Raw genomic sequence first — 13857 nt, forward strand, 5'->3', positions numbered from 1 at the left:
ACATTTGAGTCTCGTTCAGCAAAATGAACAAATCTTTTTTCGAGTCATTTCGTTCATTTTAACAAAATATAATTAAAATGTTACGTTTTACCTTCCTAACACATCTACTGCTTACACAAACGTTGATCACACTTCAAACGAAACAAAACTATAATGCTATAAGAAACAGAAAAGATTAATTAATTGTTTACCTGTGTATTTAGTCTATGATTCGCTCACCTCACCTTTTATCTGACAAATTTTCGGGTTTGAGTCGTTCGTTTATCATGTGACAGCCCAATAAGCTTAACCAACGTAGTGTGAGCCGGAAAGAGAATTGATTAGTTCATCTCTGGAGTCCTCGGGTTTGAGTCGTTCGTTCATCACGTGACAGCCCCATAAGATGAACGAACGACTCGTTTAGAAGACTCTAAACAGGTGAACTAATTCCAGTACAGAACCTAATAGGATGTTGCGCATGCGCGACTGAACGAATCACTCCCTGAGACGACTCGTTCGTCCCGAGTCACATTAAAGATTCGTTCAAAATGAACGAATCGTTCAAGAACGACCCATCGCTGGTGCGAACTTGAGGCAGCTATGTATCCCAGAATGCATTTCGCACCAATCAGCGAGCGTTAATGGCGGAGGCGAAAACCCGCATAATTTCCAAAATATTACTGTTATTGTGTCATGAAATGTAGTTTTAATAGTATTTCAGGTGAGAATGTCATTGTTTAAACTCAAATCTGCGGTTTATTTACAGAGACCGCGCCTATTTGAAAATTTGTTTCGCCGATTTCGGAGATGTGAGTTCCAGGCGAACACAGGGTGCTCAGTGCTCATGTATCCCGCAGAGAGAGCCTCACCACGGCTAGTCCTAATGTTTGCCGCTGGTCCTGATGTCTCTGTAGTGGTTAAACAAAAGGTATACTTCGTTTTAGGTAAATCTAACAGCTAATTTTTGGTCTCGTGAATCTATTATTTATTCTAGGGCATATCGTTTTGCCTTAGGACAAAGTTCCCAGATAGCACACGTACGTCTGCAAGATGTCTGTTAAAGATCTCTTGATCTGGAAAGCATCTGCTGTGTACAAACGTCTGGCAGACGTCTGTAAGATGTCAGTTTTACATACATTCCAAATTATAAACATCTTAAAGACATCTAATAGACGTCTATTTGACATCTGATAGGAAACGTCCAATAGACGTATTGCAGATGAGCAAACTACGTGAAAAATACGTCTTGCAGATGTAAATGCAGACGTCAAATAGACGTCTCTGTGATGTACGTGTGCTATCAGGGTATGCTTCATAAATTATTTATCAATCCTAAATCAACGCTGACTTTTTAGCATGCATTTGACTGAATTTTTTGCTTTTGTCTTCATTTCCGATTACATACGTCTCTTATACTTTATACTTGTACTTTTATAATGGCTAATATTGTTCATTAAAACTGACATTTAACAAAAAAGGCAGAGTTGTGCTTGTCATGTTTCATTTTATTATATTTAAAGTAAAGATGTATTATACACAGTGCACATATTGTCTAAATCACATATTAATGTTTTATTTTTTTAAATGAGTACGAAAAGAGGGTTGTGGTTTATATTTTGAAGAAAACAAAGAGGCAGCGGTGTTTGATATCACTTTGTTTTATTGTAATGCGTGTACACGTTGCGTGTAAACCACATTTCGCTATTAATATGTTTAGATGCATAAACAGAAAAAAGGCAATGCTGTTTGATATAATATTTCGTTTCACTGTAATGTTGTACATTCCCTGAACTACATTTTTGCAGCTATTAATATGGTTAAATGAAAACGAAAGGAGGCAGTGGTGGCTGATGTCATATTTCGTCTTATTGTAAATACATACAGTGAAGATAACCGGAGTAGAAACGGCGAGCTGACAGACGTTATCAAGTACACTGTTGTTCCATTTGCAGAATTACACGACTTGAACTCCTCAGGAGTTCGTACTCCCAAGTCAAACTACCAAGTCCGAACTACAAAGGACGCAAGTCCGAACTTTGCGTACTTGGTATTGAGAAACGACCACGGGTTCTCTACATGGGCCTTTAGCAAAACAGGAAACATCTACGCACACACTCGCTTGACCGGAAATCTAAGACGGCAGAGATATGCAACTAGATGAGCTGTACCTAGAAGTTTCTTCCTGCCTGTAATTTGGATGTTCGTTGGTGTTTTGGTGTTCAGAGTGTTAGTACATGACCCGAAAGTAAGTTTTCTTCTATTTCTATATATTTTTAACCATGTTTTAAGTGTATTATTTGACTTTGTACGTTTGTATGGGCGAGCACAGACATGTAATGATATATGTGTGATCTCATGAGAGGATGTTAAATTATGATGCGCTAAATTATGATAGATTATGCAAATACCAAGTTACACATTACGATTTACATTGTAACCGATCGGTAATCTGTCAACTTTGATGCTGCATACAGATTAACCAGTATTATTGCCCTTTGATTATGTTTGGTAAATTACCTTGTCCGTTAAATTAGTAATATCTGTTGCTACTAAGTCATTTTGTGTGATTAGACCAATAGTTACATAATCTTCAATTGCTCATCCTCTGCATATTTAGAGCTTTAACTGTTATTTAGAGATGATACTGAATGTTAGTATTCTTGAGTGACTGACTCAATATGTGCCTATTTATTTAATGTTTGATTCTCAAACAGTCTTTCTTATCATGCGCTCTTTACTCCTTGAGAGAGAAACTATCACTCAACAGCTTTGTGGCATCTGCAGACAGTTTTGGACAGTTTCATGGATCATTTGACTGCTAGAAATGATCTCAAACACAGGAACACAAAGCAGAGCTTATGATTATCCTGAGTCCAGTGTTGTCACCATACTGGACCTTCTGAATTCAGTACTATAACTTAAAAATATACATATTCAGTACCATTTTCAATACCATGGGGGAAAATCCACACAGTATTAAATGCATAAAATCTGAACTCCGTCTTAATGAGGCTGTTAAACTTTACATTAAATGCACCAGTTCAGCTAGAATCTGAAAGGTTTACTTGTGTTGCCTGTGTTTATTGGGATTTCATTTTGTGTGGTGTCGTCTGCTGAAAGGAGGCTTCCTAGGTTGTTGACTCGCTGGAGGTCTAGTAGTCGACTGGAGTGACGTCTTGGTTGTTAACTTATGTGTGTGGAGTTGTGGGCTGGTTGAAGTTTTGAGGTGGACACAGTCGAGGTCGGACTCAGAGCCTTAACTTAACTTAAATTAGAACACGAAACTCTGAACAGAAAGAAAAACAACCTAAAGAAAGAAAGAAGAAAAGTGTGATGAGATTAGACGGGTTTTCTGCTCATGATGTTAGAGGAGCAGCAGGCATGCAGGCCAGGAAGCCCAACAAGCAAAAAGCAGGGCAAAAATTTGTTGGTGTCCTGAGTTTTTAAACTGGGCTGTTGGACACATCCCAAATGGTGTCTTGACCAATTAGACATTGTCTTTGCTCGTGGTGTTGCTATGTTTCTCCTCCCAGTACATACTTTTATCTTATTAGTCACATAGTCTGAATTTTCCTGCTCTTGCAGAGTATAATTTAATCATGATTTCTGTAACAAGATTATAATACGTCTTACAAAGAATTGATTGATAGAAATGTTTTAAGGAGAGATTTTCAAACACACACTAAACACGAAAATAAACCTATAAACTATTCAGTAATCATTGAAAATGACATTGACAGTGAGTGATTAAAACATGAGGGTTACATACATGATATGGAGTAATGCAGTGGACAGATAATTATTTCTAAGTCCTTTTAGCATCATTTTGGTGCATCTACATATGTAAAACACAGTCTCTGTCATTCTGTGAATGTGAGGACGTGTTCTGGGAGGATCAAAGGTCAAAAGGTCTCTGACTCTGAGGTGGGGGAAGTCAGTCTGAGGAAGTATTTAACTAGTAGTTATCCTCATAGCTTATTTGTGGTTGTCATGATGTTGTCTGTCTTGACCATTAATGTAATGTTACTTGCCCCAAATTTGACAATCCCCTTCCTGAGTTGGAATTATCAATAAGTGTCCATAAGTGTTGTTTTGTTTTAATGCTGCTAGTTAGTTAGACTCACTTCAGACTTGTGGTGGCAGGATATCTGATTTACAATCCTCCATGTTGTTGGGCCTCTTTGTGGAATTGAGCTCTTTGTTTCAACACTGTTCTGATCTGATCTTCAATTGTCTGATTTGCTCCGATACCCTACAATATGCACTCAGCTGCAATCATGTGGTTTGCTGTCAGATGGTATAAACCTTCAAGGGTGTTACATTACTGTACATATTCTACACAAAAGATGTTCTTATTAACAACTGTTTAAATATTGAAGATAACCTAGTGAAAAATAAATATACTAAAATGTAAAATTTATTTTAAATACATTACAGTATTTACAACTTATACAAAATAAAATATACAGTATTTACATCTTATGTACAAAATAAAAATACCCTGCAGTTGAACTTTTAGTATACTAAACTAGTATATTTAAAATCCGCTAAATTGGAACAACTAATTTTTTTTACTTTGTGCACTTTAATTGTGCAGAAGTAGTGCTGAAGTCCAACCAAAGATATACTTATGTTTGATTATGCTAAAGTGGAACTACTGCAAGTATACTTTAGGTGCACTTTAAATAATATCAGTCTTTAAATGCAAAATAATTAAAGATCGTCATCAACAGTGACATTAAAACATATTTTAGGCTTAATAAAAAGTTTTATATCAGTAAGTCTCAAGCGATATGTTAGGAAATATATGAATAAACCTGAACTATACTTAGTATATTAAATCTATTATGTTTTACTAGGGTAATTTTTATTTAGCTGAACACTGTTTACTTCTGCATTGAAAAGCACGGTGGACAAAAGTATATGTCTTTTGAACTTTGTTTCCTCAGATAAACGTAAGGATATTTAAGAAAAATTCATGCCTGTATGACAGTTGGTTGGAAGCAATAGTTAATCATTTTTAAAAAGTGTAAATTATGAGTATTTTCATTTCAAAAGACATTGCTTTATCCAGTGGGGTTGTATGGATTACAGTCACAGTGTGTGTGTGGTTTTTGAAGCATCAACTCAACTTAACTGGTACAGCTGCATCTCAGCTTTGTTGAATAGACCAATAAAGTCTAATCTTGAAAGCTGAGAGTTTTCTTGCAAAGAGAGGACTATTCTACATGAACAAACTCATCTCAACAATACAGCATAGCAGCAGATAAAAACAGATAAAATCTCCCATATTTACGACTAACATGAAATAGGAAGTGCTTACAGATTCTCAGGGCTTGTCCAAATACCCACACTTGCAGTCTTTGCACTTGAGCACAAGTGTGTGTACAACTCTTCATTACTGTGTCATATGGGACACACTTGTAGTGTTGTAAATAGGCAAGTGTTTACAGTTTTTTTTTTTTTTTTTACTTTTGTCAGTACTTTGCATTTTAAAATAAACTTCTAAATATCTGTTCAGTAGTGTCTAACAGATGACAGTTTAGTAATTTGTGGTGCTTCTAATTAAGTGATTAAAAGCAGTTGCAAATGTTGTACAAAATAAACATACTCATCTTTGCATCAATAAAATAAGCAACACTTGTGTTTTACTACCAAATTGTAATGTAATATCTAATTATTGTTAATGTTTAGTGGGAAAGGTTTCTGCGACCTCTCATGAGATCTTATTTCCTGTTGTGTGTATGCGCTCTCAAGTGTCCAGGTATCCATAGTCTATATCCGTCTTTAAAAAGGAAAAACCAAAACAAGGATATATGAGATATATGCAGATATACAACATGTAAACAAAGCAGTGCTTGCTTACCATTTTGAATATCAGTTATATTGATAACTTTATTTTCTGCAGCTCATGTTGTTATGACAATAATTGTTAATTTGAATGCTCAGGTAAGATAACTTAATATTAGACCAGCTTTCTGCCGGTGCCATTTTGAATTGCTCATTTTCATCACTTTCACTTGATTCTCGGGCACTGACTTTCTCTCTAAACTGAGCATCCAATCAGAGCCAAATCACTCGCACTGACGACCCCGAACATGTTGAATTGTGCAAACTGCTACTAACATGAGCTGACAGGATGTGGTGTGTCCTGGTCTTTACAAAGCAGATTTCAGTTCTCTAAAACCAGACTGAAAATGTGTCACAAATGTTTTTAAAGGAATAGTTTACCCAAAAATTAGCCCATGATTTACTCATCCTAAAGGCATCCTAGGTGTAGTTGACTTTTAAACAAATCCAATGAGAGTTTTATTAAAAAATTTCCTGGCTCTTGCAAGCTTTATAATGGCAGTAAATGGGTGTTTAATTTTCAATAGTCCAAAAGAAATCCAATAAAGTGAATCCATCCATCATAAAAAGTGTCCCACACAGTTCGGAGGGGTAAATATAGGCCTCCTGAAGCAAATACATGCATTTTTGTAACAAAAATGTCCATATTTAAAACTTTATAAACAGTCATCTCTAGCTTCTGCTAACTGTCATATGCAGGTTCAGAATAGTGCAGAAGTGCAGAGGAGAGAACAAAACACCAGTCACAAATTGAGTACAAAATGAGGATTTGCAAAGAAAAATGTCAATATGTTGGCTTATATCAAAATTATCAAAAATAATTTTGATATAAGCCAACAGGAGACTGGTTTTCCTTTAAAACTTTAAAATACAGTCTTCCAGACGCATATGTGACCTTCTCTGTGAAATCCTGGCTAAAGTCTCAAAATCTAATTTGGATTTATCATATGGATTTAACAGAAGGAAATTAATGATCATCCAAATGGTGAAATTTCATCTGGTCTAGAGGAAATAGTGTTATAAATACTTAAATTAAAAAATGATCTCCTGAGGTTGGTGGTTATCATTTTTTGAAAAATACAGTTTCAGGCCCTATTTAGTGAGTGTCCAGTAAGAGTGGACTATTGTAAAACATTTTCCTCATGTTCAACAGCAGTCAGTGAAGAACAATGGCATCTGTTAAACAACTGCTTAATGACACACTGGATGATCTGGAAGAAAAAGAATTGAAGAGATTTAAGAGCTACTTAAGAGAAGATGGACCTATTCCAGTTTCTGTACTGGAGAAAGCAGATGCAACTGACACAGTAGATCAGATGCTGGATCGTTTTGGACCAGAAAGAGCTGTGAAGATCACACTGGATATCCTGAAAAAGATGAACCAGAACCATCTTGCTGAACAGTTAGAGAACAAACACACCAAAGGTAATAAAGACTGTATTCTAAATGTATCAGTGTATCTATCTAACTATCATCTATCTATCTGTCTGTCTGTCTGTCTATATAACTAACTAGCTAGCTATTAATTAAAATTTATTTATCAATTATGTTCATTCATGCATGTGTGTATTTACTTACTTACCAAGATCAGTCTTGTACAGCCAGGGGGAGTATTTCCCCTCTGACAGCCAAGCTATTCAAAACCAGTCGTTCTGTGGTGGCTAGACTTTTGCTGCTTGTCAGGGGCAGGACATGCAGCACTTGGGCTCTTTTCTGTACTTTGATTCGGAGTAGGAAAGCTACACCGGCTGCTGCTCGCAGCAGAACACGTGCTGTCATCGTCACCACCTTGGGAGCGTTTAAAAAACGAGGATATTTTTGCCTGCTGCGACATACTCTCCGACGCGCGGTCTCTGTCCGCTGGTGGGTGTGTGTGTGCGCGCGCATCGGGGCGGAACTCCGCCGTGCGCGATACGGAGGACAATTGTAAACGCGCAAACGTTGAGACAGAAATTACATGCCATCGTATAGATAACATAATGCTATTTAGTTTAATAAAAGAAAAAAGCACAGACCTGTTATATATAAATTACTTCTGTCGTTATTCGACGAAAATAAAATAAAATTAACTTGACCTTCAAGGGGGGCGGGGGGTGCCGTTGGGGGGGCGGGGCGCCCCCCTAATATAATGGTAGGGGAAACACTGTATTATGTCAAACATGAAATGTAAAAAAAAAGTGCTAAATATTTTCATCTCTCTTCCAGTCAAGATAATCAGCTGTGCTCAGACTGTCAGAGTTGATCTAAATACTGAAACAGGTGCAAAAGTAAATGCTACAACAGTAAAAGCATATGGTTTAATTCTAGATCCTGCACAAACTTTACTGTATAAATCACATTACATTATTCAAGATTTTTTTACATTGTTTATATGCTGCAAATGTTTAAATATATATGTATATGAAGAGTTCAGATGCAAAAGTACGTCTAAGTACGTCTGACGTTTTTCTTTAAAATTTGCATTTCTTTCTGGCTACTATGGTATAGGTTTCTGTGCAAGTACTGGTCCTTCTGCATGGGTGGAGGCTGGGATTTAGCATTTTCATTTGACGTGAAAGTACTTGATGAACATATACTATGTGCCAAGAGCATTCAGTCAGTATCGTAGTAACCTGTCAGATTTACAGCACGCTTCAATTTCTTCTGAAAGACATGCGAGTGAGTGGCTGGTAAACAGGAAGAATAGAGTGAATTTTATATGTTGGCAACATGCAAGCTTTCGACGTGAAAAAAAAAAAATCTAATTATGTGTGAAAGGTTAAGCCTATTATTAGGTTACTGCTGTTTCAATATACTGTACATCAGTGTTTATTCTTCTTCTTCTTATTATTATTATAAGTGGTTTATAGTGATTATGTGCATTTTAAATGTCTAAAAGATTAAATATCCTAAACATTATGTGGATGCAAACACTAAGAATCACTCACTTACTGTCTTTGGCTCAGAGCCAAAAGCTGCGCTAATCATCCAGTGTGATCATACGCTTCAGTAACCAGCCTACCAGGGGCGGATCTAGAAAATAATTTTTAGGGTGGCAAAGGGGTGGCATGAGTGGTGGCAACACCAAAGCAAGCCCCCATGCATAGTTTTGGGGGATCTTTGTATTGTCTGTCATATACAGTTGTGTTCACAAATATTGTATTACCATTAGGTAATCATCTATACTGTTTAAAATAAAAAAAAAAAAAAAAAAAATTACTTTTCAATATCCATCATGGCAACAAGTCAATACACAACATAAAAAATTTCAACAGGTTATAAATGTTTCCGAGCTTGTGTCACTAAAGAAAACATGCAGCTATGGCATTAAAATGACATAGACTACTTTAGATGGTATAAATCATGTTTTAATGCAAGTTTAAGAGCAACAAAAACTTTTGAATTTCCTAACATTAGAAAGAAATACAATATCAAAGCACTGAAACTGGATCATTTTTCAAAACAATGTTGGATTTTCTTTTAATAACAGAGGTGGGAATGTCTGTAATCACCCACAACACAATATCAACCATATAGTCTAGCAACACCCAGCAACTGCATAGCAAGACCCTAGCAACCACCCAAAATATCTTAGCAACCCTTTAGCAAACATCTAGAACATCTGACCAAACTATTAATGTTTTTAAACAAGACTTTAGGACAATCCAGCATGAATTTGTCTTTTTTAAACTTTTTTTAAATCTACTTATTGCAGGTGTTAAATTCTTAAATTCTTACACACAATTCAAATACACAGATGACTTTTCTGCCAGTGAACACTCATGAGATCAATAACACTACAACACTGCAACAGAAGAGATTCAGGAATTATTTTTGTAGCTCAATGTGTATGATAGTATACAACATTATTTAAATTACAGATACAGATGTATAATACAGCAATGAAGAAAAATAACTAAAATCAGTTATATTAGGCCTATGTTAACAATCGACTAGAAACTCCAATACGACTAGATTCTTACCTAACTCTTCTATTAGTTTCCGTGTTCGACATCTTCCTATTGTTTTCATGTTATTGTTTCGTCAGACATGACAAAAAGGCCTATATCCATGATGAAAGTGAAACGGGCGGTCTGAGAGTCAGATGATCAAAAAATTACGAAATGAATTTCAGACAAATCTGGACGGGATTAGATTTCTCAGAGGACTTTTGAGTTACCCGTGAAGCAGTAATTATCTGATTCATGAACAAATGTATAAACAATTTGTTAGTGAAGTGGGCCACGCTTTGTGTTTCTGACTCAAAAAGAACCGGTTCATATGTCATTTGTTAATGAAACCGACTACACTGGGCACAGTTAATTGAAAGACGTGTTTGCCATTATTTTGTGTTACGAAAAGTAGCACATGAAACACTACTTACATTTATATTTTATTGAGTCATAATTCTGGGGTGGCAGGTGAGGTGGCACAGCTTTTTTTTTAGGGTGGCAGCTGCCACCCCGTGCCACCCTGGTAGATCTGCCCCTGCAGCCTACTGATCAGAACCTTTTTTTTTTTTTTTTAAATAAAATTAGCCATAATGACTTCTGAGTCACAGCCAAGTCACAGGGCTCAAGTCCAAGTCAAATCTCAAGTCATTGTTGTCAAAGTCTAAGTCGAGTCGCAAGTCTTCCTTTATTATGTCAAGTCAAATCACAAGTTCTCAAATTTGCGACTCGAGTCCGAGTTGAGTCTCGAGTCATGTGGCTCGGGTCGACATCTCTGCAAAACAGTAATACATTTTACAGTTGCTGTTGCTGTTAGAAAGGTCTGAAGTTCAAAACATCTAGTTAAGACACTTTTTAGTGCTATGGAACAATATCTCACTTAATATTTATCTGTAGCTTTCGTTTGTGTTTTATCATTCTTTATTCATCAACACAAATCAACACAGATGCTCAGAGACAGAAGAGAAACAGAGACAAACAAGGTGAAGCAACTTTAACATAACAGTAAGACTCAGAGCTAGGGTCATGAATCCGTGTGTAGACAATCATTATCAAACATATGAATACTGACTCCTTTAAATATGATGTTGAAATGCAAGTAAATCTGTTTAAAAATCTGTTTCAAACCTTCCCTTTCAGTACACTATACTCCAGTCCAGACGAGAGATGCCCCGACTGGAGTCAATGTAGATATGAAAGCTGAAACAGGTGCAAGTGTTAATGCTCCTGTACTGACTGCAAACACCTTCGCAGGACCAGTAACCATTTATGCCCCAAATGCTGCAGGAAATGGTATATTTACATCACAATGAAAAGACACATTACTAATACTAACATTTAAGTAAAGACTCATAATGTTACAACCTCATTGTAATTCTAATAGGACCTACATGATCCATGTTCTGGAATAATATCTCACTTATCTGTATCTTATATTTATTTCATTCTTTATGCATTGTTTCTTTTGGTGGTGTAATATAACAAAGTAATAATACTAAATACTAAAAAAAATACCAGGCATTATAAATTGTAGATGGCAAAAATGCTTCTGTATTCTTTTTATATTTATATAATTTAATATAGTTAATTTACTCTATATTACACAAAGAGTATCGTTTGTACTGCAGATATCACCATAACACATTTAATAATCATTATATACATGTTCAGTAAAGCAATAAGTGACTTACATTTTAGACATAATGTTGCTTGTTTTTGCTAAATTTTGCCAATAAAAATAGTTTCAAACAAAGATCACAGCACTGTTTTGCATCTCTGAGCAATTGACGGTGTTTACTTATTGAATGAATCAGCTTTTTGAATTAACTTTTTTTTTTCATGTCTTATATTATTTCAAATAGCAGTATTCAACATTTTATGTTAAAAACAAAACATTAGGCCTATTTATGCATCTGTAAATGCAGTTTAAATGCATCCATGTCCCCTCTTACATACTTTAAACTGTGTAAATGCATCTAAATGCTATTTCAGATGTACCGGATGAAGCGCTTCTTATTCTTACCCAAAAATACAAAATGGAATAAATAGTTGAACACAATCTTGCTACTCAAGCTGTGTATGAATATTTCATATATATATATTTATTTGCTTCTTTTTTATTTTGCATTTACTTGTACTTCCACTTTTCAATACTTCAGTACGTTTAAAATAAAAAAAAAACTTTTTGTACTCAAATACAATAAATACTTTTACTCAAGTAATATTCAAAACGGTGCATTCAACTTCTACCGAAGTCATTTTCTGGTAAGATATCTGTACTTTTACTTAAGTATGGCTTATAGGTAACACTAGTTTCTTTCTCCTCACAGATCAACAGAAATCCTCAAAGACAGAGGTAAATCAACAAGGTAAATCAACAACATATAAAACAGAGTGTTTTACAGCCAGAATGTTAACAGTATATAGTAAGGCCTGAGCTATAACTACACCACTCCAGTTTCTCATGACAATGAGATCCTAATGAAGAAAATACTAAAGCATCCAGTATGACAGAATTAACTCTGCTGGAATAAAATATATAAACACAGAACGTTTGTTAATTCATGGCTGCTGTGATTCTACACAAGAATTCATTTAATCATCTCATTAACTTCACTGAGCAGTGTTAATTTCACACCAAGGATTTTGTTGTAAAACGTAAAAAAAAAAAAAATCTTCAGTGCAGTAAGACAAAACACTTATAAGTAATAAAGACCTGTTGCTTTTATTAAAGCAGTGTTCAGGGTTCCCACACATCCTGGAAAACCTGGAAAATTTGTTATTAATTTTAGAAAATTATTATTAGTAGTAGAAAATGTTTGAACTGCCATAAATGTGCCGTAACTGGCCAGTTTCTGATCCAAATGTGCAATTAGCAGTCAGCTCTTTTATTTTATTTCAGCCAATCTCTGTTCTGGACTTGCACACAAACTGTATTGTAAGTATTTTCCAAAATGTGATTTGTGTGGAAATATTACAAAGTCTGTAATTGGGACATTAACAAAGGACAGAGATGCTGAAGATTAACGTAAAGAGGAGAAAATATTGGTATTGGAAGAGAAAATACATAAAATTTAATTGGGGGGGGGTTACAGTATATTAATATATCTCTGATGGGAACTCAGAAAAGCTTAGATGGTATTTTCTTTTCGTCTTACTACTGTATTGTCCATATTAAAGTAGTATTTTTAAGCACAGTGCTGCTTTGTTTACAGTGGTAACCAAGGAAACACTGCATCACTGCTGTTCCATAAGCACCACCTGCTGTCAGAGAGTGAATTTGCGCTCTCAATCAACCAGTGTGCTGTTTTTGTTTCCTGCAGATATATTTTATGTAGCATCATTTCGCAAAGATAAAGTTAGACCAATCTGTTTTTGCTTCAGATTTTGAAATTAGATCAGAAACTGCTCATGTGTGTAGAATCTTTCTATGGATCGAAAGGCTGGACAATATGGCCAAAATTTATATCACAATATATTTGTTAATTTCGATCTATACGATATAATTTGATATGAGCAATATTTAAAAAAAACCCTCAGAATTACTGCCTACAACGCCCACAACAGATGTCTATACAAACTTCTGAAAAATTAATTTGCCAAGTCTATGAAACATCCTTCTATAAAACTATATAATATTACAGAAACAAATGATGCAAATAAATTAATGTTCACCTTTTATTTATATTTAGCCTTCATACAGACAGAAATATTAAATCAAATACACAAGACTTTAAGATCCCAATTTATTAATATTATTTTATTTAACTAAACTACAGTATAACATAGGCTGATTATTCTCATAGACTGAAACAAAAGTGCTTCAGCCAGGATGAAGAATATGAAAAGTTCTGCAGAAAACAGAAAAAAAGAGTGAGCAACAACAAAAAGATGCTGCTGGATATGGCGTTACTGAAAATACCAAATCCATTATTTAAAACACCCACGCCGCACTTCTATTTTAAAATGTGCAGCGCTCGTGTTTATTCAAAGAAGTCAACCACCACAAATAAATCAATGTATGGGAAACATTTGTAATGTATATTGAAATATCAGAAATCATATCACCGTTATTGAAAAAAAATTATATCGCGAAATA

At 35.2% G+C, this 13857-nt stretch overlaps 1 protein-coding gene across 7 annotated transcripts in view; it reads left to right on the forward strand.

Moving 5' to 3' along the window:
* Positions 1-13857, forward strand: part of LOC127164156 (NACHT, LRR and PYD domains-containing protein 12) — a 156095-nt gene that overhangs the window by 112272 nt on the left and 29966 nt on the right. For 3 of the 7 annotated variants that reach the window (XM_051107909.1, XM_051107908.1, XM_051107911.1), the window contains exons 2-4: positions 6986-7254; positions 10899-11051; positions 12089-12127. In XM_051107909.1, coding sequence (XP_050963866.1) covers positions 6999-7254; positions 10899-11051; positions 12089-12127 — 448 coding nt within the window. In that variant the 5' untranslated portion in view covers positions 6986-6998. Of the gene's footprint in view, positions 1-6982; positions 7255-10898; positions 11052-12088; positions 12128-13857 lie in introns of all 7 variants that reach the window. The other 4 variants (XM_051107907.1, XM_051107913.1, XM_051107906.1 and 1 more) reach the window with 2 other exon arrangements.

Source organism: Labeo rohita, chromosome 4, assembly GCF_022985175.1.
Source record: "Labeo rohita strain BAU-BD-2019 chromosome 4, IGBB_LRoh.1.0, whole genome shotgun sequence".
Classification (NCBI taxonomy): Eukaryota; Metazoa; Chordata; class Actinopteri; order Cypriniformes; family Cyprinidae; genus Labeo; species Labeo rohita.